This window comes from Oryctolagus cuniculus, chromosome 9 (genome assembly GCF_051225735.1).
Source record: "Oryctolagus cuniculus isolate XC-2025 breed Fujian yellow rabbit chromosome 9, ASM5122573v1, whole genome shotgun sequence".
NCBI lineage: Eukaryota > Metazoa > Chordata > Mammalia > Lagomorpha > Leporidae > Oryctolagus > Oryctolagus cuniculus.
In genome coordinates this window covers 36,836,483-36,863,531 of record NC_142875.1, presented here as the reverse complement: position 1 = coordinate 36,863,531, position 27,049 = coordinate 36,836,483, and the positions used below count along the sequence as shown (strand labels likewise).

At 44.7% G+C, this 27,049-nt stretch overlaps 1 protein-coding gene across 40 annotated transcripts in view; it reads left to right on the top strand.

The window, feature by feature from the left end:
- LMO7 (LIM domain 7) overlaps nucleotides 1-27,049 on the top strand; it is a 228,956-nt gene that overhangs the window by 169,547 nt on the left and 32,360 nt on the right. For 19 of the 40 annotated variants that reach the window (XM_089303561.1, XM_089303565.1, XM_070048703.2 and 16 more), the window contains 9 exons: nucleotides 3,803-4,004; nucleotides 10,041-10,293; nucleotides 11,260-11,541; nucleotides 11,805-12,008; nucleotides 12,887-13,606; nucleotides 14,508-14,537; nucleotides 22,280-22,397; nucleotides 24,433-24,575; nucleotides 25,858-26,764. In XM_089303561.1, coding sequence (XP_089159687.1) covers nucleotides 3,803-4,004; nucleotides 10,041-10,293; nucleotides 11,260-11,541; nucleotides 11,805-12,008; nucleotides 12,887-13,606; nucleotides 14,508-14,537; nucleotides 22,280-22,397; nucleotides 24,433-24,575; nucleotides 25,858-26,764 — 2,859 coding nt within the window. Of the gene's footprint in view, nucleotides 1-3,802; nucleotides 4,005-8,597; nucleotides 9,792-10,040; nucleotides 10,294-11,259; nucleotides 11,542-11,804; nucleotides 12,009-12,886; nucleotides 13,607-14,507; nucleotides 14,538-22,279; nucleotides 22,398-24,432; nucleotides 24,576-25,857; nucleotides 26,765-27,049 lie in introns of those variants that run through there. The other 21 variants (XM_008260065.5, XM_051850594.3, XM_089303579.1 and 18 more) reach the window with 5 other exon arrangements.

Here is a 27,049-nt window from a genome sequence, read left to right as displayed (position 1 = left end):
TGCATAATTTAACTTTTTCCCTAGTCATGAACTCAGCCTGGCATGGAGAGTTGCTTCCTCCCATGAAATTTATGGACGTTACTCAATTTCTTTGTATTAATGTGTTCTTGTCATGGGTGATTGTTACTCTAATGCCCACACTTTATAGCCTACAATTCTAACATACTCTTTTCTCAACAATAGTGGGTGCTAAGCGAAACTTGCTGAGCTAAGTTGGAGCCTTTTATTTTAGACACATTTCTGGTGCTTCATATCCTGGAATCAGTGCGATAGGCTTTTGAATGCTTATGGACCTTTTTAGAAGAGTTGAGAGCCAGGACTGACCATTGTTCTGTCCAATCTTAGTTTTGCTATTTGGATCTTAGACATGAATTCCTCTAAGGATGCACTTACCTAGGGGCATTTGCAGGCTCAGGAGGAAAACAGATAGTTGGAGTAACAGATCATCATCTAATTAATGGTAGTTGCTCTTTGGGTTTTTATGATGATTAAATGATATTGTACCAATAAGTCTTTGATAGCACCATATAAGGATGCAGTGAGTGATAGTGGCCATGATTGGAGGATAAAAGTTTATGCCAGGAGGAAGATAACCACTTTGCTTTACGTCTACCCTGGTCTTTAAATGTATTATCTGAGCCCAGACACACATAGTATAGAGATGGGATTACAGATCCTAGGAAGTTCAGGTGTTTATTTTTCTTTTTAATTATAAGGACTTAGTAGCGTTATGTTCACATCCTGTGAGTCAGTTAATTCAGGTAACAGTTGTGATCTTAATGTGCACACATTTTGTAGTAGGTGTTGGGAAAACGGCCGATGACCCGCCCTCAGAGCACGTTGTCTGGGACAGATGAGCAGATCAGTCAGTGCTGTGGAGGGTGGGGCACTGCTGGGGGATTTTGTGGGCCTCTGGGCCCAGGATAGCGCTGCCTCACAGAGCTTCAGCCAAGAAAAAACTCAGTGAAAGTCCATGCGGGACTTTGGCTTCTGTCCTGGTGCTCTCTTTATAGCCTTGGGTCATTTTTATGACAGTCTGACTCAGGATAATCCTGGCGCAGTGTTTATGCAAGGAATGCTTCATTCAAGCCCGTTTCCTGTCTCCGTTGTCGAAATCAGAGTGCATACAAAGAACTTTTCCTATATAGAACTGTATATAATGGGGCCGGCATTGTGGTGCAGCTGTTTAAGTGTTGTTGTTTTTTTTTTTTTTTTTTTTTTTTTTTTTTTTTTTAATTATTTGACAGATAGAGTTAGACAGTGAGAGAGAGAAACAGAGAAAGGTCTGCCTTCCGTTGGTTCACTCCCCAAATGGCCTCCACGGCCAGAGCTACACCGATCTGAAGCCAGGAGCCAGGAGCTTCCTCCTGGTCTCCCATGCAGGTGCAAGGCCCAAGCACTTGGGCCATCCTCCACTGCCTTCCTGGGCCAGAGCAGAGAGCTGGACTGGAGGAGGAGCAACTGGGACAGAACCGGCGTCCATATGGGATGCCGGCGCCGTAGGTGGAGGATTAACCAAGTGAGCCACGCGCCGGCCCCGAGAGTGACAGTTTGAGTCCTGGGTTCTCCACTTCTTCCTGCTAATGTGCCTGGAAAATCAGTGGTCCCAGTACTTGGATCCCTGCCACCGAAGAGAGAAGACGAGATTAAGTTCCTGGCTTCCGCCTGGCCCAGCTCTGACTCATGTGGGCATTTGGGGAGTGGTGGAAGATCTCTCTCTCTGTTGCTCTGTCTGTGTCTCAGTGTGTGTGTAACCCCATTGTCTTAAATAGAAGCAGATGATGGACCAAGTACTTGGGCCTTTGCTGTCCATGTAGTCCCTGGTGGTGTTCTTGGCTCCTGGATTTGCCCTGACCCAGACATGGCTGTTTGGCCACTTGGGGAGTGAAACAGCAGATAGAAGATATCTCTCTTCCCCACCTCTTTCTTGTCACCTCAGTCCCTGTTCCTCCCTCCCTCCCTCCTTTCCTCCCTCTCTTCCTCCCTCCCTCCCTCCCTTTCTCTCTCTCTCTCTGCTTTTCAAATAAATAAATCTTTAAAATTAAAAAAAAAACAGCTATATAATTGTGGTTCTCTTCCAGTTACAAAATAGGCATAACTGTGAGAGGCATGTGAATTTATCATCTGTTTGTTTCCTACCAGTTCTATTAAAATCATGTGTTCAACACTTTTTTTCCCATTTAACTAGACAATGCTTAATAGCTAATCCCAAATATCAATTAAAAAAAGAAACGACATCTGCTGTCGTGCCTGAGTCATCTTGTAGCTGGAGGTGACTCATTGTAGGTGACTTGTCAGAGAGAAGTTTCCCTTAAAAACCAGGCTCCAGGGCTCACTGAGGTGTTGTAACTGAGGTGGCCTATCATCACTAACGCTTAGGAGGTCGAAGGTCATCCTTCTGTGTGTTGAACTCTAAGGCTCCTACAAATGCATGTCTGAGAAACCTGGTAGAGCTAAGAGTTACTTGAAGTTTTAAAAAATCTTCTTTTATTTTGAGACGTACTTTCGTGGTACTAGCACTAGGCCTAGTCTCCCCATCTGCTTGGAAGTATCAGAGGAAGGAGCTGGCAGGTTCACGACGCGATGTCAGCCCCCAGGCCAGGATGTGTGGCGTTTAGAACTATATGAAATCCCACTTAAATCTGCTAGACCTTACTGGTGCATCGGACACTTGTCAGCAGTTGAGCCATGAATTGACAGATCCAGTACTAGTTAGAAGTGTGCCTGAGTCAGCTGCTGATTACTAATTGTAAATATACTTTTTTGTATGTTGAAAATATTCATAATTCAAAGTTGAAGAATAGTACAAGAAATGCCTATATATCAATATATATAACATATGATTCAATTAAGGTTTCCCATTCTGTCTTCATGTATTTCCCACCTATTTTTTTAAGAAAGATTTTATTTAATGAATACAAATTTCATAGGTACAGCTTTAGGAATATAGCAGTTCTTCCCCCTATACCTGCTCTTCCACCCCCCTTCCCGTCCCACCTCCTGCTCCCTGTCCCTCTCCCATCCCATTCTTCATTGAGATTCGTTTTTAATTAACTTTATATACAGAAGACCAACTCTATACCAAGTAAAGATTTTCACAATTTGCACCCACACAAAGTATACTACACTTGATCTTAGCTAAAAGGCCGAGAAGCGATACAAAGTATAAAGTACTATTTGAAAACAAGTTTCACAGTTAATTCTCATGTTTTTACTTAACCACTTTAAGGTTAAACCGCAGATATGATACCTTACCCCTGCATGTACAGCAATTAACTCCTAAGAGTAAGAATATTTTTGTAGATAGCCACAACGTCTGGTGTACTTAAACAGACTTGAAAATATTTCCTGTTATTTAATACTCGTCCATTTTAGAACTTGCCCAGTTGAGTCTCTACTGTTTTTCATAGCTCCTTTAGCGGAATCTGATTTAATCAAGGCTACATTTTACATTGGGTTGTTAGTAATTGCTAAGTTCTTCAGTGGAGCAGCTCCCGTAAGGGATGCTTTGCCAGCGTTGCCACAGTGCCAGCCCCGTATCCCCTACGTTAATAAATGTTCCGTATTAAGTATGTAGTATCTCACTGTCGCATTAAATGTTGGAAACCTCCTTGCTCAGTTGTGGGAAAGCAGTTGCAGGTTCCTTTCTGGTGTTTAGAGCCTTTGTCTGAGGTTCAGCTGGGAACTCTGATCGCCTCACCTATCAAACGACCCACAGCTTCAGCTGTGCAGACGAGCAGCAGCCCATTGGATTTTTGGAGCTTTACGCTAACTGCTGTCCTTCATCAAATGTGTCCTTTAGGCACTTGAAGACTCCAGCTGCCTGGCAAGGAGTGGCAGAGACAGTGGCTACGGTGACATCTGGTGTCCTGAGCGGGCAGAATTCCCTGCTCCTAGTGCTGGCAACCCGCAGCGAGAAGATTCCTTTGAAAGCTTGGACTCTTTGGGGTCCAGGTCACTGGCAAGTGGTTCCTCCGACATCACCTTGAGAGGGGCACGTGAGGGTGAGTTGAGCTGTGGTGTGAGCATGTTTTTCTCTCTGTGCACATTAAGAAAACTGGAAATAGGAGTGAAAGCAATTTAAGCAAAAATTTCACAATGAAGTAGATTTTCATAGAGACTCAAGTGTAAGAGGGGGTTTGTTTTGTTAGTTTTTCCTTCCTGATAGTGGTGGAAAAGCTTCGGGTTTTACGGTTTTTTTTTGTTTGTTTGTTTTTTGTTTTTTGTTTTTGTTTTTTGCTATTTCTGGAGAGGCCCGGGGAGAAGGCGCTTAATTGTAACCTGTTTTATCAATGTTGGTCTGTCCTGACTTCTTTCTTTCTTTTTTTAAAAAGGATGTATTTATTTATTTGAGAGGCAGGGTTACGGAGAGAGAGGGAGAGAGTTTTTCCATCTGCTGGTTCACTCCTCAAATGGCCCCAATGGCTGGAGCTGGGTGGAATCTGAAGCCAGGATCCAGGAGTTTCTTTTGGGTCTCCCACAGGGGTCCAGGGGCCCAAGCACTTGGGCTACCTCTTGCTGCTTTCCCAGGCCATTAGCAGGGAGCTGGATCAGAAGTAGAACGGCCAGGACTCAAACTGGTGCCGATATGGGATGCTGGAACTGCAGGTGGCAGCTCAACCCACTGTGCCATAGCACTGGCCCCCTGAATTCTTTCTTCCACAGTGAGCTTTAATAATCTGTGCCTACAAGGCCTATTAGCTAATATAGCCAAACATAGAATATACATAGGATTGGCCGGCACTGTAGCTCATTAGGCTAATCCTCCGCCTGCGGCGCCAGCACCCCAGCTTCTAGTCTCAGTTGGGATGCCGGTTCTGTCCCAGTTGCTCCTCTTCCAGTCCAGCTCTCTGCTGTGGCCTGGGAAGGAAGTGGAGGATGGCCCAAGTGCTTGGGCCCTGCACCTCATGGGAGACCAGGAGGAAGCACCTGGCTCCTGGCTTCAGATCGGTGCAGCGCGCCACTCGTAGTGGCCATTTGGGGAGTGAACCAACAGAAGAAAGACCTTTCTCTCTGTCTCTCTCTCTCTCTCTCTCTCTGTCTGTGTGTCAAAAAAATAAAAAGAATATACATAGGATTGTCCAAATTACTCTGTTTGAGTTCCTGAGAATTAGTTCTTTCACACATTCCTCCCTACAAAAAAAAAAATAGATATCTTAAGAAGAAACATGAAAGTATTTTTTTTAATTATCTGTTTTCTCTGATAGGTTATCTAATTTGGTGGTAGAATACATTTTTGGGTTCTCTTAGGATCAGTGCTAACACAGGACAGAATGAGTATCCAAGGAAAGTGTTAGGGAAGGTTACTCTTTTTGGGGAAGGAAACTTCTTCCGAAAATCCCAAGCTTGCAGTCAAATCGGTTATTTAACCGTATGTCTTTGGGCAGGTGTTTGGTGTGGTGGGGAAGCCGCCATCTTGGAGTGCCCAGGTTCAAGTGTTAGTTCTGCTTTCAGTTCTAGCTTTCTGCTTATGAGCAGCCTGGGAAAGCAGCTTTGATGGTTCAAGTACTTGGGTCCCTGCCACCCAAGATGGAGAACCAGATTAAGTTCCTGGCTTTAGCTTGGCCTACCCCTGACTGATGGGGCATTTGGGGAGTGATGGAAGATTGATATCTGTCTCTGTCTCTGTCTGTCTGTCTGTCTGTCTCTCGGTATTTTAAAACAAAAGCAAAACTGAAAACCCCATTGCCTTAAATAGAAGCATGTTTTATTCCTGTGGCCATTAAGAAATATCAAGCTATTCAGCTTTGACCTGACTGAGGTCGCAGGCAGAGTTTCTTTAGATGTTTCTGGACTTCCGCTGTCATTAACATGGAAAGCTTGAGAGTTCTGGTTGTAAATTTGTGCTCCATTTTAGTTTTCTTGCTTAGAAACATAGAAGTATTCAAAATAAATGTTCTTCTTAGTATTTTTATTGGAAACTTCAAACATTGGCAAAATTGAAATATTTTTACAGTGAACAAAGTTGTACCTACCAGCTAGGACTTCCATAGATTTTACTGTTCTTGCTTTATTACATATGTGTATATCTGTCTCTGTATTAGTTTATCCACCTTACTTTTTGAGGAATTTTAGGGTGCATTATATATATCTGGAGTATTTCAGTGTGCACATCATTAGCTAGGATCAATTTATATTTTTCTTCTGTTGTAAAATTTACACATATGCAATGTATAGTATATTCTTTGAAAAATAAAATTAATTTATTTGGCATGGTAAGAAAAAAAAAACCCAGTACTTTAGCTTTTAGAGTAGTAGCACTATTTTCAAATGAAAGCTAAGAAATGTGAATTGCAGGCATTCACCTCTGTAAGTTCTGCTGCATTTGTGTGCTGTCTAGCTGTGGCATTTTCATGGCCCAGGTGACTGACTGCACTCCTTTTAAGGAAGTGGATTAAAGCTGTTAAAGCAGAGGCTGCAAGTTCTCAGTACCATGTTACTTTGTCCTGAAGGAGAACCTGTAATGTTCAGTGTTGAAATGTATATCTGGCCAACAAGAATCAGAGAAGCACAGATGGAGGGCATGAGGGATGTGCAGACTTCGGTTAGTTTGTACACAGTGGTCCAGGGCTGCGGCATCTAAGTCCTCTCCTTAGGTACTTGGGCTGTGTGCTGGGTGTGGGCCACTCTCACTCTCTGGGTGGCTGCCTGGCTCAGGAAGGGAACTGCAGACATTGTTTAAGGAGTGTGGGAGGGACGGGTACTTGGCTTAGTGGTGTAGGCACCAGTTGGGATGCCTGTGTCCCATCCTGGAGTTGCCTGGGTTTGATACCCAGCTCTGGCTCCAGACTTCTTCTTCTTCAGGTCCAGGGTGGTAAAACTTTGTGATTAACATATTAAAAGACTTCTTCTTCTTCTTCTCCTCCCCCTCCTCCCCCTCCTCCCCTCCCCCTCCTCCCCCTCTTCCCCCTCCTCTTCCCCCTCCCCCTCCCCCTCCTCCCCCCCTCCTCCCCCTCCTCCCCCCTCCTCCCCCCCTCCTCCCCCTCCCCCTCCCCCTCCTCCTCCCCCCTCCTCCCTCTCCCCCCTCCTCCCCCTCCCCTCCTCCTCCTCCTTCTGTTTTTGACAGGCAGAGTTAGACAGTGAGAGAGAGAGAGCAGCGAAAGGTCTTCCTTCGGTTGGTTCACCCCCAAAATGGCTGCCACGTGGTGCACTGTGCTGATCCGAAGTCAGGAGCCAGGTGCTTCCTCCCGGTCTCCCATGAGGTGCAGGGCCCAAGCACTTGGGCCATCCTCCACTGCCTTCCCAGGCCACAGCAGAGAGATGGACTGGAAGAGGAGTAACCGGGACAGAATCCGGCACCCTGACCGGGACTAGAACCTGGGGTGCTGGCGCTGCAGGCAGAGGATTAGCCTAGTGAGTTGCGGCGCCAGCAAAGACTTCAGCTTCTTACTAATGCAGACCTTGGGAAACAGCGGCAAATGGCTCAAGTAATTGGGTTCCTACCACCCATGGGAGAGACCTGGATTGGAGGCATTTGTCGGATGAATCAGCAGGTGGTAGTTTGCTCTCTGTCTCTCGCTCTCTTTCTCTCTCTGCCTCACAAATAAATATAATTTTTAAAGAGTGTGGCAGTGAAATCTTAGTAATTACAATTGAGCAATAAAAAAAATAATCCTGGAGTGGAGGAGTGAGGGTCCAGGGTGGTAAAACTTTGTGATTAACATATTAAAATTCTGCTGCTGGGGCTGGCGCTGTGGCTCACTTGGTTAATTCTCCACCTGTGGTGCCGGCAACCCATATGGGCGCCGGGTTCTAGTCCCGGTTGCTCCTCTTCTGATCCAGCTCTCTGCTATGGCCTGGGAGGGCAGTGGAGGATGGCCCAAGTGCCTGGGTCCCTGCACCCGCATGGGAGACCAGGAAGAGGCACCTGGCTCCTGGCTTTGGATCAGCGCAGTGCCAGCCATTGTGGCCATTTAGGGGGTGAATCAATGGAAGGAAGACCCTTCTCTCTGTCTCTTTCTCTCACTGTCTATAACTCTACCTGTCAAATAAAAAAAAAAAAAAATCTGCTGTTATCCACTGTGTTGTAGTCCCACAGTGGTGGTCACCACAATTGAGGCTAACATTTTTAGGATAAAAAGAATTGAAAAGTCAAGTTCCTTAGTTTTAACATGAAAACTCTTACATCAGGAGTGACATTCACAGAAACTGCAGATCTCCGTACTGAGCTGTAAAAAGACTGAAAATTCAAAAGGGAAGTAGCCTGTTTGTGATTTTTAAATTTTGCACGTACAGATTTTGGCAAGACTCATTGGTACATTTACTGTAAAAGAGGGCCAGTTGTCTTATTACTTATTACTTACACTGCTCTTCTTGGTCGTTGCTGCTTAGGTCGTTTCCCTTCATGCCCTGACTCTCCTCTTACCCTGGGCCTGTCTCCTGGATGTGTGTTAATCCACATCCGGCAGACTTTTCTCCATGTTATTGACTATACCTTCCTGCCAGACAGGAGGGAGGAGACAAGAGGGCCTTTAGCTCGGGTTAAGGCTGCTGGTGCTCTGTGTGCTGGGATCCTGTTGCTGTCAATAGCTGCACGTGGCCAGCCTCAGGGTCACCCCTGGTGGAAAGTAAATGACCCTTCCCATTCTTCTTTACAGGTGCATGGGAGGCTGGGAGACGGCACAGACAGGGAAGACAACTCAGTTTGGAGCTGTAGTGTTTTTCTCTGCCTCCTTTTCTTCTTAGTCTTAAAGAAACGGTTTCTGTTGAAAGAGTGAATTACTAATTGTATCTATCTGACTGAATTACTAATTGTATCTATCTAATCTGTATCTAGCTGTATCTGTATCTGTCTGAGGTGCAGTTATTTGTCAGAGTTTGCTTTTGAATTATTTTAGATCAGAATACAGGGTTCCCAAAATCATTTCCATGGCCACCTTCAGATGAAGCCTTGAGTTTTGGGCTCTTATTGAGCCATAAGACTTGTAATTTCTTTGGGATTTCAGGTGACATCCAATCTAACCTTGCATGTAGTGTGTGATTTTAGGTCATAGGGGTCTGACAAGAATCTATGAGACTCCTTTGTGACCCAGTGGTGGTTTTTTTTTTGGCTGCTGTTTCTATGTGCTTTCTTTTTTTTTTTTTTTTTTTTTTTTAACTTTTATTTAATGAATATAAATTTCCAAAGTACGGCTTATGGATTACAATGGCTTCCCCCCCATAACGTCCTTCCCACCCGCAACCCTCCCCTTTCCCATTCCCTTTCCCCTTCCATTCACATGAGGATTCATTTTCGATTCTCTTTATATACAGAAGATCAGTTTAGCATACATTAAGTAAAGATTTCAACAGTTTGCTCCCACACAGAAACATAAAGTGAAAAATAATAGATGATTTTTTTTTCTTTCTTTCTTTTTTTTTTTTTTTACAGAAGATCAGTTTAGTGTACATTAAGTAAAGATTTCAGTCGTTTGCACCCCCATAGAAACACAAAGTGAAATATACTGTTTGAGTACTCGTTATAGCATTAAGCCTCAGTGTACAGCACGTTAAGGACCGAGATCCTACATGAGGAGTAAGTGCACAGTGACTCCTGTTGTTGACTTTACCAATTGACACTCCTGTTTATGGCATCAGTAATCTCCCTATGCACCAGTTATGAGTTTCCAAGGCTATGGAAGCCCCTAACTCTTCCCTGATGATGTCTCTTTGACAGCTGCATACATACTTTAGAGTTTCCCTAGAATTATTTCTGTTAGCTCATCGCTGGGTTTTATTCCCATGTATCACATCGACAGATTTTATGAAAAATCACTGAGGCAAAGAAGATCGAGAAGCAAAGGGGTTCCTCGGTAAATTGGGGCTTTTTCTGCTTAGAAACTGCAACAGCAAAAGAATGTACCGCCTGTGCCTCTCATATGCAAAGCAAGTTCCTCCTAATGGATCTTATCTCAACTTCATGACAAATTTCTAAAAATATTCCCTGCAGTTCGCAATAACAGCACTGGGTTTCCAAGGGAAAGGCAAAGCAGGCATGCCGGTGGATTTCAGTTAGGCGAAGAGTCTAGAGCCTAAAGCAGATTCTCGTGTCTTCTTCCTAGGTTGTGAAAGTGACACGGATTCTGAATTCATACTCAAAATGCAAGATTTTAATAAAGATGATATGTCCTATCGAAGGATTTTGGCTATCGAACCCAAGTCTGCTTTACCATTCAATCGTTTTTTACCCAACAAAAGTCGACAGCCATCCTATATGCCAGCACCCTTGAGGAAGAAGAAACCAGACAAAAATGAGGATAACAGACGGAGCTGGGCAAGTCCAGTCTATACGGAAGCAGATGGAACGTTTTCAAGGTACTGGGATGTGATGTGCTAATTGAGTGGAGGATGCTTTGTGAAATGTGTGTGTGGGGGGGTGGGTATTTAAATATGCTAGAAGAATGGTTCTTAAGGGTGTTTCCTAGGTGATATATTAAATTTCACTAATGAGTTTTTTTGTCCTTACCTCTATTTGTAGTCATACCTACCTTGAAGGTAATTCTTCTGTTTTAGAGGGTCAGCAGCTGGTGAGCTAGGTCTTATTTTAGATGCGTGCCTTCACCTTACTGGTATTTTTCTGGTTACCGCATGATTTACATGAGGTATTACTCATTGTGAGCTCTGCCAGGTTTTATTCTTTCATTTCCTTCCTCCCCTGCCCCCATTTTGATTGATCTTAGTGGACCTCCCCGACCTCCTTTAATTTCCCATCACATTAGCAGAGCAGAGTGTGGGTTTTCAAGTCAGAAGGACGAGTGTGGTTCTGCCAGTGGTCTGGACTCTGAGGTGGAACGAAGGTCACCTGACATGGTTTTGCATGACTTAGCCAACCAACTGTACATAGATTCCAAGGGAAAAGGAGGCCGAAGAGTTTCGTCTGGAAAACCACCTCTCCCTAACTCTTGCCTGCGAATATTTCCTCCTGCTGATGCCTTAGCCACGGGCTGCACACACTGAGGAGGTCAGAAATGTTTGTCCTGGATCTGGGTGTCTCTCACGCTGCTGATTTTAATTCACAGAGTTAACGTTCCCAATTATTTGCGATTTGTCTTCCTTTCAGCACAGCTTTGAATTCAGTATCTTTGTCCCGTGTGTATCTAGCTAATACCTTTTCAAAATGAGACGCTGTTAGAATGCCTTAGCTTGGTTCCAGGAGCTCTGGTGACGAGAGTGGGAATTAATGTGTTTCATTCACAGTGGTGCAAGCTTTGTGAGCCAGAAAGCATGCTTGTCTCGCAGATTGCTCACACGGTAACTTAACTGGTTGGATGTTTTGAACAGTAACCAGAGGAGGACTTGGGGCAGCAAGGTGCAGCACTGGCCAACTGTGCAAGAGACTCCAGGCTCCTCTTGTTCTTTGGAAGAGGCAGAAGAAAAGGCAACGAGCGTTCCCAGCACTGTAAAGGATGATCTCTATGTGCGAAAGCTAAGTCCAAGTGTGCCAAACCCAGGGAATTCTTTCGATCAGTTTCTCCCAAAATGCTGGGCCCCAGAAGATGTGAACTGGAAAAGAATAAAAAGGGGGACTTATAAGCCATGGTATAAAGAATTTCAGGGATTCAGGTTCGTCCATGCATGTTCCTGTCACTCCAGTGTTCATTCAGCACCCAGGCTGGGTGCATTCTGTGTGCATTTTTATGGGAGAGATGAGAAAGGTTAATTTCCCTTCTGCAATCCATAGAACCTGGATACGTGAGACCAATTTCTGTTTACCTGTAAGCCTTAGGCTCTGGCTCTTTCAAAGTCCTCTTCTAGTCGTAGTCACGTCCTTCTCCTCCTGTCTGTCTGCTTCACTCCCTGCTTCTTTTCTCCGTGTCACTCCACAGTGGACGGAATTCAGATTCTGAGGATGACGACTTGGGCTCTGACAGAAGCTCCACCATTTTTAGTAGAATACAAAGAGCAGAGTGCAGGCTAGACAGCGGCTGGCCACGACATTCACTCTTGCTGGATCTAGCTACCAAACGGGCCGTAAAGTCACGGGACAGCCACGCGGCCAGGAGAAGCAGCGGTGCTTCAGATGAGCCCAGGTGCACCTGTCCGCACGAGCCTGCCTGCTCGGGGTCTGGCCTCAGACACCCACTGTGCCTTCTGCTGCTGCTGCATTAACCCGGGGCCTAACTGCGCTGAGTCCTGAAACCTCACTCACTCACTAGATTTCAACCAGAAGCATCATGTATAACGTATTCCTTTGTGTATGAGCATGGGAGCTTAGAAGTCCGTAGCACCCACCATTCTCCTTTAGCGAAGCAGCGTGCAAGGCAGTGTGTGTTTGCCTGTGGCGTAGTTCTTTTGGAAAACGGTTCCAAAAAAAAAACAAAAACAAAAAAACTTTTCAGGGCAATTTCTTAATTTTACAGTTGTACTGTGTTTGGAGATGTGGACAAAGGAAACATGACAGAGACCAGGAAGGGCAGGTCTGATGGGAAAATGCAGAGAAAGGATTCCTTGGGGGTCTTCTATAAGACTCTAGAGTAATGTGTTTATTTTTTCAGCTGATCACACGAGCCTGTAGCCAACTCTGAAAGCTTTCCAGGGTCATTCCTTCTGGGCGAGGTGGGAAGTGGGCAGTTAGGCTACTATGTGTGGCATGTGGAGTGAGGGAGGGGTACCAGGGAGTCTGCCCTTGTTCTGGGGAGATGTAACTTGACCTGCGTTCCAGGCCCAGCCGGTGGCCTCCCTGGTGCCCACTTTTCCTGAAGTGTGTACTCTGCTCATGTTCCCTTCAGGGGTACCCTGGAAAGTCACAGGTGACAGCATGCAGTTCTAGTCTGTCTTCCTGGCAAGAGTCCCCTCTGTGGCCCTGTAAAATAGTGAGCCACTGTCACTGGCGTGTTGGTCTGCTACCTAAACAACCTTTTCTTCTCAAACTTAATCAGATTCTCCCTTTTTCTTTTCTGTGCTCCAGTCAGTTTTTATTGCTTCAGGCTTTCCAAACATACTCTGATGACATCTTGTCTTCTGAAACAAATGTCAGGATTGATCCCACTTCTGGCCCAAGGCTCATTACACGCAGAAGGAATCTCTCTCACGCAGCAGGCCATGGAAGGGGTGACTTCGAGTTGTCAGCCCTGGATCCTGACTTAGAAAACGATGACTTCTTTGTCCGAAGGATGGGGGCTTTCCACGCAAACCCGTGTGTTCTTCAAGCCTTTGAGGACTTTAGGAGGTTCTCTGAGCAGGACGATCCTGTGGAGCGAGACATAATTTTGCAGTGTAGAGAAGGGGAGCTTGTGCTTCCAGATTTAGAAAAAGACGATATGATAGTTCGGCGAATCCCAGCACAGAAGAAAGAAGTGCCTCTGTCTGGGGCCCCAGATAGATACCAGCCAGTCCCTGTCCCTGACCCCTGGACTCTACCTCCAGAAATCCAAGCCAAATTCCTGTGTGTGCTCGAGAGGACGTGCCCACCCAGAGAAAAAAGCCCCAGCTGTAGGATACTCGTTCCTTCATTTCGGAGGAAAGACGACGACATGCTGACCCGCAAGATCCGGTCTTGGAAGCTGGGGACCAGCGTGCCTCCAGTGAGCTTCACTCCTGGCCCCTGCAGCGAGGCCGACCTGCAGAAGTGGGAGGCCATCCGCGAGGCCAGCCGACGTCGGCACAAGAAACGGCTGATGGTGGAGAGGTCAGAGTGTGTTTCCACGAGGGTCGAGGGTCTTGCTTGTGATGGATCGTCTCGTAGAACGTGTGTGAACAGTCTGCCTACTGCTGCACCCTGCATGCGTGTGCCATTGGGAGGCATCCTGTAAAACTGCCTTGTGCCTTGAGGAACACGGCGTCACTTGTGGAAAAAGTGCAGTTCCATGTTTGCACACTTCTTCCTTGGGCCTGTGTAAGAAGGCACACACGCAGGCCTTGCCTTTGGTACTGTTCTGCAGTGTGAGATTTCACAAAAATGCTTCCCACTGAGGTTCACAAGCTCTTATTCTCATGTCCTAGCCTTACTGTAACGGTCTGGTATGGTTTGGTTTTCTGTGTTTCTTGCAGTTGGGAATGTCTGCTTTGGGGAGTAGATTTCATGTCAAATATGGCATTGCAAATTTCATTTAACTTGATTTTTGTTTTTGAACTAGGGTTATTGGACTATCAATTTGTAATTTAAGTTTATCCATGAAGTTCATTGCAAACTTTGGTGTTAAATGCATGAGTGTTATCTGGTGTTTTCTGAATTTTACTTATGTATAACCGGTGGTCATTTTAATAATTTGTGATATGCATCCTGTCTTTTTGATGAATGTTGAGTTTGTTGAATTTAGGGATGGACAAATCTGATTAGGTTGAATCAAATTAATAGACTAGTTGTAATTTACCACTTCCGGACAGCTGGGATCCTTTCCTGATGGATTTGTTGGTTTGGAATAAATTGAGAAAATCTTCAGTTGACTTTGTTTCACTTCCTTGAGATACGTAGAAGAAGCCTTTTGAGGTTTGTCCATCTCCAAATAGATTTTTAAGTTACAGTTAGAAACTAATAAAACCAGAAAATGACTTTTTTAATTGTATTTTTTGATTTTCTGGTTTCTTAGACTCTTTCAAAAGATTTATGGTGAGAATGGGTAAGTTTTCTGGTTCACAGAAAAAAAAAAAAGCTTGTGCATATTGTTTGTTCTTTGTGTAGTTTGTCATTGCACTTCTATCCTGGCATGTCACTAAAAGGGGGTGCTGTGTGCAGTGCATGAGATTTTTAAAATGCAAAGTTTTCATTAATTTTGCAACTAATGGTGGTACGTCTGTGTGTGTCTGAGTGTCCAGTGCATGAAGTGCTATGTGAAAGCAATAGCTTTGTTGCATTAGAAAATTTATATTTAAAATTAGCTCATTAAAAGTAACATAATGCTTGCCCAGGGTTGGGTATATTTATTTTGGTTTGACTACTGCATAGAGTAAAATTATAATTTCTGAATGCTGAAGCCAAAATAACTACGTATTTATTCAAGGTTAGAATGCATGCAGTTGGCACTTTCCATAAACTCAGCTCGTGGGGAGCTTGTTAGCAGGGATGGTGAGTGGTGTGAATCTTCCCTTAGTAGTATTTGGGAATATTTTCAAGATTCCCGGTGAAGAATCTTGCAGCATGGCTGTGTTTATAGAGCAAAGTTGGCTTTCCAAAATAGCAAAAATTAGAATTATAGTAGTTTCCAGCATTGTTGTGGGCACTATATTTATAACTAATTCTCAGTTTTTGGTTTACTGACTAATTCTAATCTGGTAGACATGATATTATGACACCAGTTTTCTTGAAGCAGTTTCTAGAATAATTGAAATTTAATAATAAGTAAATCACTCATTCTTCTTGCAAAGTTAGCAGGTGGTTATCTCTTAATATTTTCCAGGAAGAATGGTGTAACTTGTGACTCTAACTGCTAATGCTTTTTGAGTAAGGGCAAGACAGTTTAAAGATGTTACATATTTTAATCTGTATAAGCCTTGGTGGCTAAATAGTTTCTCTGGGTACGATTTGTATAACCGTTAAGCCTGTCTAGTTTTGATAGTTCATGGAGACCTTGGATGCTACTGAAATGAGCATTTCAAGCAAGATAACCATTCCAGATGGTGGCTGATTCCAAGTCCTTCGCAGCCACTGCTTTTCAAAAATCAGATTCCCAGCCCATTTCAGTGTGCCAGATAAAGGCATGTTGTCTGTCTAGATCCTCATGTGCTTAGATGTCTTCCTCTGTCCGGGTCAGTGAGGCAGTTTTCAGCATGACACTTAAGCATTTACTCTTCTGGGTTCATCATGGAAAAGCTGCTTTAGTTTGATTAAAATCCCTTTGCAGCTTCAAGCATCTTGAATTAAATTTCAGAAAAAATTTCCATTTTTTGATTAAATATGATTTTATAATATAAGTAGGTGTCGGGAATAGATGCTTCTCTTAAAGGGGACAGAAGGGCCCAGAGTACAGATGCTGGATGGGAAGACAAGCATATGGGACCTTTTCCGTGATTGTACGTGTTCCTCCGCTGTAGAGGCTCCATTATAATTTCTGAGGTCAAAAAGGCACTCCAAATGCCCAAACCTAAGAAGCAAGTGTGTGTTTGGCCTATGTCTAGGTGGGAGGACAGCAGCGGCAGCAGCAGCAGCGGCGGCAGCAGCCAGTGCTCTCTGGAGAGCACTCGTAGATAGTTGTTTGGGTAGCACAGTGTTTGTTTTGAAGGCTGTTCCGCATGCAGTTGGGTGCCAAGGTAACCACACAAATAAAGCAAGATTACCTGTAAATTGAGATTGATGAATAACTCATGACTTGTCAAATAATGGAAAATAATATAAGCGAGTCTTCAGAAAACTCGTGTGCTCTAGACCACTTGAAATCAAATCAGTCATATGGTTTTTTTTTTTCTTCTATATTCTGTCAGTTACCAGTGTTCTTAAGTTGATCTGCAATAAAAATGAAATACAAATTTAAGTTGGATTACCCTTGGGCTTTTAATTTAGAACCGATTCTGTGTTTAGGCTGGGTGATCTTTTCTCTGAACATCATGTATATTGTCAAGCGTGGCATACTTGCCTGGGAAAGTATTATTGCTCAATATGCTATAATTGAAAACAATAGCTGCCTGTTACACGAATGCCTTCTTTTTGGTAAGGACCAGGTTAAAGGCAAATGTACACTTTGTTTTGAAGTCTTAGGCTGCTAATTTCTGGCTTGCTTTTTATTTGGCTTTTAACACCAGTCAGTTTATTTTTAGTAAGATTGCTTTGAATGTGGCTGTCATTCGTCATGTGTGTGCTTCTGTGTGGCATGAACTTATGTCTTCAGAGACCTCCTAAAGTTTTGAAGTTCGGTGATGTCGCCTTCTGACAGAGGTGTTAATAGCATAACCAAACTTGCTGAGAGAGTTTATAAAGGTGATTCTATAGTGGGATTAAGCATGGACTATGCTGCCAGTCTGGTCAGGAAATGCACAGCGATTCATAGTGAAGCTGTCAGCAGACACGTAAGACATCCATATCTCACTCACGGATTTTGCCCAAAACCTTCTTTAGAACATAACACACAGAAGACAGCAAAAAGCAAGTGGGAAACAAGTTCATGTAGGTTACTTTCTGGGGATTTTTCACCCCAGAGGACATTTGGTTCTGTCTGGAGATAACTTTCTGTTATCATAATATGTGTTTGTGTGTGTGTGTGTGTGTGTGTGTGTGTGTATACACACACATGCTAGTGGCATCCACTTCCTTTGTAGCCAGGGTTGCTGCTAAATATCCTACAATACACAGGACAGCCCCCTCCAGCTGATAATTTGCTGGCCTCCATAGGTCTGTAGCGCTGCTTCTGAGACCTTGATTGAGCCTACAAATCTGTGTAAATGAGAATCCTCATTGTAGAACCTTATCATTCTAGTTTATGGTAATTCCAAAGCTTCTCACCAAGGTTTTTGCTTGACTACTCTTCTGAGCGTTCCTAATACGTGATACCTAATGACATAAATAAGCATAGTCTTGCCTCCTCTGCAAGTTGGGGGCCATTAACTTAGTGTCATGGAATTTTGGTTTTCTGTGTAAGGCTTTCATTGACTTTATAGCAAAGAAAATTTGCCATGTATTAGTCTTTTTCATTCCTTACTCCTTAGATATTCATGTGTAAAATTCTGAAGTTGAGTTCTAAAAGTAATACGTCTTGATACTAGCCCAAAAGCCTCAGGAGTGTAGTAAGTGGCCAGCCTGATGGAAGAAGAGAGTGACGCTTGCCTCTTGTTTTAGGATCAGCGTCTTCTTCCTAAAGCATTCCCTGTCCTGTCTTCCTCATAAATGCTGTTTTAAAGACAAAATTTTATTCACCCAAAAAGGCAAGATGTTAGGCCTGCATCTTTGGGGGTGGGGGAACAATATCCAAATGCAGTTCTAAATTGGAGTCTTTCCAAACAAGGCAATGTGAATGCAGTTGAGTTTTAAGAATTCTGTGGCTTGTTGGTCAACAGCCCCTCGCTAGAGCTGTGCAGGTCTCTGTAATTTGCCCCCAGTTTTCCTGACTCTGTCCCTGGTGCTTCTGTCAGTTCTCTCAGGTAGACAGGTAGGTGTTCTTTGCATTTCAGAGATGTGGAGAAAGAGAAGCAGATACTGCCGCTTTCCCAGGGCTGTGGACTGTTGAGTGGTAGGACTGGACGGGGGCTTTGCCTCGTGAGATAAGCCATGCCCGCCTGGCCTGCAGCAAGCCCTCAGGAGTTTAATATTGTGCTGCTAATGCTGATAAGGAGGGAAGGAATCCTTTATGCTCTGCCTGGGAGACTCCTGTGCTGCAGAAGTTCTAGATTTTATCAGTGTCGTCTGGGGTGACCTCTCTAATGTGAAGTAGCTTGGAGAGTTAGCTTACGGGAGCTCCTGCACCATCCTATTTGTTTTAATAATTGCTGGTTTGTAGCAGCAGATGCTTTTTAAAATGTACTCAGTGTGACCTTATCCAGTTCTCACAATCCTCACGTAGCAGATGGATAACTGAGGCTCAGAGGAACGAACCCACATGTGTCGGGTAAAGCCTTGAAACCTGTCCCACAGCTGGGCCTTGAGCCCTCTCCTGCCATCTCCTGCTGCCTGCCCAGTCTGCCCTGGAGCGTGCTTGGGCTTTCTGTGGGTAACTTCATACACCCCAGGGAACAGATCGAGCTCCCATTCCTGCCTTCACATGGGCCTGTCTGCTTCAGGCTGTACCGGGCTCACTCTGTTCATACTGAGGCCCTCCGTGGAGCACAGGAGGGTGCAGCCTCTGTCCTTGGTGGGCACACTTCATGGAAAGACACGTTAACCTCGCAGTGCAGGAGGGTGAGGGCTGAAAGAGCCCCTTTGGGAGAGTCTGGGCCAGTTGAGTCTTCTTCCCAACAAAAGATTCCTGAAATATTAGCACTTCCATTTTTGTTCCTTCTGAGAGGGCTATGCACATAGAGTCCCCTCATGCCGTGGTCCTTGAAAACTGGTCCTGATTCCTCTTTGTGAGCCTGTTGTAGAGCTTGAGTAGCCTCCTTTTCTTGCTATGACGTAATCAGTAAGTACATGTTCTCAGATTCACACGTTACTTTTGTGTGTAGTCATACCTGGGTAGGTACACTACATTAATAGACCCATGTCTTTTTATAGATGTCCTCATATAAGGTCTATTCTCCCAAATAACATTTCTTAATATTCCTTAATCAATCTTATAAGACTTTCTTTTAATTCTTTTAGAACTCTGGAAATTATTAGTACTTTACCTCACAAGAGGAATTGCAAACATTTCAAGCGTAGGGTGTTTTGCTTGATAAAAAGGCAAGTTTGACTTCGTTCTTAGCACAGATGCTAAATGAGCACGTCCTGTGTGCCTTGTGCTGTGTGAAGTCCTCTTCATCCGCAGCAGCCTGTGACTGGAGGGAGAGGGGCTGAGCAGGTGTGCACGTGCTCTGTGTCTTCTGAAGCTGAGTGTTTCTACCGTGAGGGAGGTGGAGCTGAAACGCCGGGGCAGCTGAAAGGACAGACCACTTTACCTTAGATGCGGAAGAGCTCAGAAGACTTCATCACAGCGGTCGGATGTTCTCTGGGTCGCTGATGGACCCCACTTCCTGAGCACTTCCCATGAGTGGGGCTCCCTTTTAGGCACAGGTGGTAGACTAGACAAATGAGGCAAAGTTCCTGCTTTATAATGTTACAGTGCAGGGCAGGTGATATGTACAAAATAGGTGCATTATCGATGATGATAAATGCTATGGAAGCCCAAGGATAAAGTTTTGTGTGAGCCAGGGGAGAGGAGCATTTGCTGCGTCTCATAGGGGGATCAGGGAATGAAAGACTCAGGTAACATTTAAAGAGATGCAAGATTGGCCGGCGCCGTGGCTCAATAGGCTAATCCTCCGCCTTGCGGCGCCGGCACACTGGGTTCTAGTCCCGGTCGGGGCGCCGGATTCTGTCCCGGTTGCTCCTCTTCCAGGCCAGCTCTCTGCTGTGGCCCGGGAGTGCAGTGGAGGATGGCCCAGGTCCTTGGGCCCTGCACCCGCATAGGAGACCAGGATAAGCACCTGGCTCCTGGCTTCGGATCAGCGCGATGCACCGGCCATTGAAGGGTTAACAAATGGCAAAAAGGAAGACCTTTCTCTCTGTCTCTCTCACTCTCCACTCTGCCTGTCAAAAAAAAAAAAAAAAAAAAAAAAAGGCAAGATGAGCCATGTGAGCATTTCATTGGGGGAGCTTTCCAGGCAGATGGGAGAGTAGTAGGAGGAGCAAGAGTTTTGAGCAGAGGTATGGAGCTCACTTGGCTGCAGCGAAGTGAGTGGGGCATGCTGGGGTAGGTGTAGAGGGGCACGTAGGAACCAGATGTCAGACCCGAAAGATCTCTGAAGAGCCGCTTTTAACTTGCGGGTGCTGGGAAGAAACTGGTGGGTGTGGAGTAGGGGCATGGCATGCATGGCCTGAGTGCCATCTGCAGGAATCTCTCTGGCTTCTGATAGAGAATACAATATGGGCCAGAAGGGCTGGGAACGGGAATGTTATTGAAGTAATCCAGAAGGGAGAGATGATGACTTGGAGTAGGGTGGTAACCATGGAGGTGGTAAGAGTAGCTGCATCCTTGATAGGGTGGAGGGTGGCGTGAAGGGATTTGCTAGGGCATTCTGAGACGACTCCAAGATTTTTGACCGCAGTCTGGAAGCATGTTGTTGTTAGGTGAGATGAGCAGATTGTGGAGGGTGCAATCCTGTTTTTAGTCTGTGACCAGCTAAGTGTGAGATGCCTGTTAATCTACCAAGTGCAAGAGAGTGAAAATGAAGTTTGGTACAACCATTCAGAGTTTAGTGTAGCAGGGACCTCACGGAATGGGTGGTATTTCAGAGGATATGTATTCTTGGGAAGGATGCCTGAGTTGGAGGGAGCAGTGGAGAAAGACCTTCTCTGGGTGAGGATTTCTGTAGCTTTTGGAAGTCCTGGCAAAAGTTCGCTGTGCTCTGATCTGGGGTGTTGGCTACAGAGATGGAAAGAAAGAGACACAGACTGGGAGGCCTTGGTGACTAAGTGCAAGTGGGAGAAGGAAGAAACAAAGGTGAAACATGGTTCTTCAGTTTCAGATGGGCCTGAGCAGGGAGCAGGCAACGTCATTAGCAGTCACAAGAGGAAAAGCAGGTTTGGGAACAAGATTAAGCCTGGCTGTGTCAACAAAACCATATGTTTAGCGAGTTACAGTTTACAAAATCCTGTCCAGCTGTTATTTCAACTGATCCTTCTACAGTTGAGGTACCTAGGGGATGTCCATGCAGAAATGTTTAGTTCAACAAGCAGTTGCAAATGAGTCAGATGGGCTGGCCCTCAGCTTTGTGGGTTTGGGAGTCGTTTGCATGGGAGTGATTGCATTCCCGAGCCAGCCAAGGCTGAGTGTGTATAAAAGAAATAGGGAGGGAAAGTTGTGAGGAAGGCGAAGTTTAGATGCCTAAGAGGGTGGAAACGTCTAGAGTGCGAAAGGCCTGTAGGAAAGTGAATGGGGCGGGGGGAACCCCATCTTCAAACGCTCTTTCTCGCCCTCTGTTTCCTTCCTACTTGCTCACTATTCAGATCCAAGCCCTCTGTTTCTAAGAGGCTTTCCACAGTCTTCCTTTTCCTTGGTGTACAGTTCACTAACCCCTTGTAGGTGCATATGTGTAGGCAGCATTCACCTTGTGTCGAGGCAGTGTTTACCTGGCTCGGTTCGCTGGTTTCTTTGTGCTCTTCAAGAACTAACCCCCAGTCCTTCTTCCTGGAGGTGCTACGAGTGGAGCAAGCAAAGTCGCCTCTGTGAAGAGGTCCAGGGAGGTGGTTGGTTGTAACTGGCTTTTTGAAACTGTAGTGCCTTCAGAACAAGTTCAGTGCAGTGGTAGTGCAGCTCTTACAGAACCTCTAAGAGGCAGGAGCACACACATTCGTGGTATTGAACTTGAGGAGAAAATATCAGGTAATCATTAAATTATTTAATAAGTGCCCAGAAAAGGAGCCAACCCTTAAAAGATTGTGTGGGAGATACAAAAATACAGACGGACAATTCTAGTGACTAATAGCTATTTTTTTTTCTAAAGTGACCCTTATGCATTGATATAAAGACTGGATTCATCTTTTTTTCAGAAAAGAAAAGTGTCTAGGGTTCACTTAGCTGTTTCGTGTGAAAAATAATTCACACCCGAGCTAGGCTCTTGTTTCTGCGTTTTGGAAAAACACCATTTATCTCTGTAGTGCTATTTCTGTGATGCTATCACTCCAGTGTCTGGGCCGTACAGCAGAAATTTAGATGGAATTTCCAAGCATAAGTCCAACCTGCCAGTTTTAACCCCAAGTCTGTTCTGTGAACCTTAGTAACCGCAGATACTTCTGTCGTAGGAGCAAGTCCATGAGTGATGTCAGCGCGGAGGATGTGCAGCACCTGCGTCAGCTGCGTTATGAGGAGATGCAGAAAATCAAATCACAATTAAAAGAACAAGACCAGAAATGGCAGGATGTGAGTATTCTTGAAATTAGGAGAGGGGGGACTGGGTGTGTGACTTAAGCGATTGTACTCAAGGCAAAGTATTCAGTTCTGTAGAAAAGGGGATCAGCTTCCTTGACCAGGATTTTAAAGCCTTTTTGGCCTATTGCTGTCGCATATTTTAAGAGCTATCCTTAGACAGTGTGTTCCTCTGCCGTGTTCCGAGGTCTCAAGAACATGAAGCTGCTTCCTTGCCATGTCGTCGGCTTGTGGTCTTGGTTTGGTGGGTGAGCTTGGACTGTGACTGTTAGCTATGCTTTTGCTGGGAGAAGACCTTGCTCAAGGTTGGGATAGAAGAGGGCAGGGGTCTGCTGAAGACCTTGGCCTTAGTAGGGAAAGAGGAAAATAGTTGTAAAGTCAATTGAAGGGATTGGGCAGAAATAAGAAATACAGCCCCAGGTAACGTTTGTGCTGAAAAAGTCATTATCCAGTTTGAATTAAAAAATGACTTATTTTCCCAGAGTGGATACAATCCCAACTGTTTCTATGGATGTAAACTTGATCTTTAGTTTTGACCCTGAAGACCAAAGCTTGGTCTATTTCCAAATAGTAATTGTTATAAACTAAAAGACTATAAGAGACTACGGTAGACAAACTGTACACAAACCCAATGACGTTTGGAAACAGGTTTCTGGTGAGAGAGTTACATGGTGGTGTGAACAAAAGGGTCTGAGACAGTAAATCTTAATTTTCAAAGAAATTAGAAGTCTGTGCAATGAAGAAGAAATCCTTCCCTTGGCTACATTTCTAAATTACAAGTGCCGCTTTTAGTTGAGGGCTCCATTGGCAAGAAACAGTAGTTTAATATCATTTTTCCTAAAAGCATGGTGATTATTTTGATATGAAAATCCTAAGTATTGAAGGGGTGGTGGTTATCCATTGGGTTAAATCAGATGAAGTTTCCTGTCAGTCATCCCACAGGACTTAACGCCCACTGCTTCTGTTCTGTCGGGAAGTAGTCCATACTGACTTGAAGCTGGTTTGAAGGCAGTGGTGGCTCTTCTCCCAGAGGGAATAAACCACATCCACTCTGTGTGTCCTGGAGTGAGGTTCCATTTGGTCTGAGACGTTGGCTGTACTTCTGTTTGGACTGGAATGCCCCCTTGCAGCCCTCAGCCTGCTGGTTCTCTGTCCAAACGTCTTAACCCTCTGGGTGGCAGAACAGCCCAGGTCGCAAAGGGTCACTAAAAAACTGAATTGGGTTGATTGTCCCAAGGTCCCCCTGCTCTGTCAGACTTAGCCAGCGGTCCTGGGAGCTGAGAAAGAGGTGTTGGATTCCTCCTTACCCTCCTGTCCTGTGTGGACCTTGCTGTCTTTGTGAGTGACTCTCAAGTCCTCATGCAGGTCTCTGCACGCCCTGCCCCTGCAGAGGTGGCCCTGTCTGCCAGCTCCGGGAAGCTCCTCTCCCAGGCTGTCCTGCCACACAAGCCCATCACTGAGCTTCTGTTTCCATGTCTGCTCCTCCTCTCCACTGAGACTTCCTGGGAGGGAGCATGTCTTACTCATCTGTGGGTTTACAGTTCCCAGCCCCAGGCCTGCCTCAAAGTAGGGGTTGAGCTTGTCTGTTAAAGGAAAGACCGAGTGTGCGTCCAGCTTAACCATTGCAATCGCATTTCTAAGTTTGGGTCCTGCCAGTGAGGCGTGTCGTTTCATGTAACAGCCAGGCTTTTGGAGCAAGATGAAAATGCATTTGAAACAGTTCCTTATCTGTCTCACCCGGCACCCAATTACAAGCATTTAGCATTCTTTGTGAAATGGGCAAAGAGGCAAGACTTTCTGGGAGAATAGAAATGGGGTCTCTCTTATTAGGTCAGGTTTTTCAGACGGACACATGAGATACAGTCTTGGTTCAGAAACACTGGCTATAAAAAGCAAAATGAGGGCACGCTGGCATCAAGAGGGAGTGAATAGTGCCAGGGATGTAACAGGAGACGCAGGCGCTTTCCCAGGGCTGGAAAGGGTGTGCGTGAATTCAGGTGTGCCTGCGCTGATGTGATTTTTCTCTCAGGACCTTGCAAAATGGAAAAGTCGGCGGAAAAGTTACACTTCAGACCTGCAGAAGAAAAAAGAAGAGAGGGAAGAAATTGAAAAGCAGGCACTTGAGAAGTCTGAGAGAAGCTCCAAGACCTTTAAGGAAATGCTGCAGGACAGGTAAAAGGGCTGAATGTTCCTCACGGGTGGGAACAGCAGCGCTCGGCGCTTGTGTAAGTACAGGATGATGTAAGTGTTCATCAGTGTGAAGTTCTAATCAAATAGGCACTGAAACCTTCAGGGTTTTGTTGTGAAGTTTTAAAAAAAAAGTATTGCTTGGCCTGTGACTTGGATTAACCAAAGAATTGAGTGCTGAAAGTAGATGCTCAGTATGTCTGTTGTGTTCTGTAGTACATTTGCATGTGGAATTGGATGGTATTTGCTGTATTTGCTGTAGGAAATACTCTTCTCTCTCTAAAGTATCTCTATGAATGGAATGGTCAAAGTAGCTCTTTTAACTAAGTTGTGTAGAATGTGACAGGGTTATTGCATGTGTCTCAGTGGTACAGTCCAAATTATATTTTAAAGGAGGTCTCTGTAAGCAGACGCAGGGGGCTGTTCATTCTTTGCATCGCAACACACAGGATCCAGATCCAGGTTGAGCTTTCGTGTAAAGCAGTTACTTTGTGAAACACCAGTGTATTTATAGTTCAAGGAGAAGGCAAATATGCTTTGAGCCTGATGTTAAAAGGGAAATATGCTGTCAGCTGAAATTAAACAAAACTGCTTTGTGTGGGAAAAGTCAACGATCAACACAGTTTTATTCAGTTCAATGCAGTGCAGAAGGACTGAGAAATAGGTAGTAAATCTTACTAAAAGAGATGACGATGTTTCAGTTTGTTTCTGAAATGATTTTTAATTCCTAATAGTTGTCCACACAAGTACTATCAAGACATACGAAACTGTTCACTGCCTTGATCTTGACAGAAACCTGAGTCTTGTGGTCCTCTTTTTTTGTTTACTAGCTTATTATACATTTTATGCAGTAGAAAAAATTCAGAATGATGTCAGGGCTCCACAGCCTTGGAAATTTCAAATTAGTTAAGTCAATTCTATTTATAATGTTTTAATTTTGGAAGAATTATAAACAGGACTAAAACTTTGTGAATACTCTCTTATGAACATTCCCCTATTTCATTATTAACATCTTCTTATGATAAAAAAAATTCCTGTGAAGTAGATGAGAACCTCTTTAATAAAAAGTCCAGTTCCTACAGCCTTTCATGGTTGTGGCCTTGAAAAAAAAATGTATATATTTTTCATCACAGTCTGTTAGTGTTGTATTGATTAGTGTGTTGTCAGGAGCCTTTTTATTACCAGATCATTTAACGTGTCAGTTGCTGTCTCTCCATGTCTCGTGTGAAGTATGTAACATTGTGGTGTTGGGGTGTTTCTTTCTAAGGGAATACCAACATGAAAAGTCTGCATTTACACTAAGAAGAATGTATTCCTCTGATGATGTATTGAACAGTGAGGAGCAACCCGCAAGACTGATTGTGTCAGAAGCAAGTTACCAGAGTGAGAGAGTGGAAAAAGGGCTAGCTCCTACCCCAGCTTTGTCAGAAGCAAGCTACGGGAGTGAGAGAGTGGAGAAAGGGCTAGCCCCTACCCCAGCTCTGTCAGAAGCAAGCTACGGGAGTGAGAGAGTAGAGAAAGGGCTAGCTCCTACCCCAGCTTTGTCAGAAGCAAGCTACGGGAATGAGAGAGTGGAAAAAGGGCTAGCTCCTACCCCAACTCTGTCAGAAGCAAGTTACTGGAGTGAGAGAGTGGAGAAAGGGCTAGCTCCTACCCCAACTCCGTCAGAAGCAAGTTATTGGAGTGAGAGAGTGGAAAAAGGGCTAGCTCCTACCCCAACTCCGTCAGAAGCAAGTTACTGGAGTGAGAGAGTGGAAAAAGGGCTAGCTCCTACCCCAGCTCTGTCAGAAGCAAGTTATTGGAGTGAGAGAGTGGAGAAAGGGCTAGCTCCTACCCCAACTCCGTCAGAAGCAAGCTACGAGAGTGAGAGAGTGGAACAGAAGGGCCCAGCGTTCCGTACAGAAAGTCCTAAAGAAGACTCAACAACTTTTACAAAAAGAGAGGACAGTATAATAGCTGAATTCCAGCTTCCTTCTCGAAAGCCCACAGAAGAGCGTCCACCCTCTGTATCTTCTGAACATTCACTGCGCACACAAATGGAGGCGACTCGAGTTTCAGCGTCTCTCCCCAGAAGCTACCAGAAAACTGATACAGCCAGGTTGACATCTGTGGTCACACCGAGACCTTTTGGCTTCCAGTCAAGGGGAACCTCATCACTCCCCAGATCTTACACGGTAAAAATGGCCCCAGTTCCTTTAGTCTGTTCTGAAGAGCAGAGTGTTGAACTTGTGCAGAGGCTGGAGTTACGTATAATTGATGTGTCAAGTGTACATAACGTACATATAAAACAGTTTAATTTGTGCCTGTTTGTAGGCAATAGAAATGCTTAAAATATTGCAGGGAGTCAGAGTTGTGCAAGTAAGACTGATACATTTTGATGGTTGATTGGTTTGGTTTGAAAGGCAGAGTGACAGGGAAGGAGAAGGGGAGGGGGACAGACAGTGAGTGAGAGACCTTCC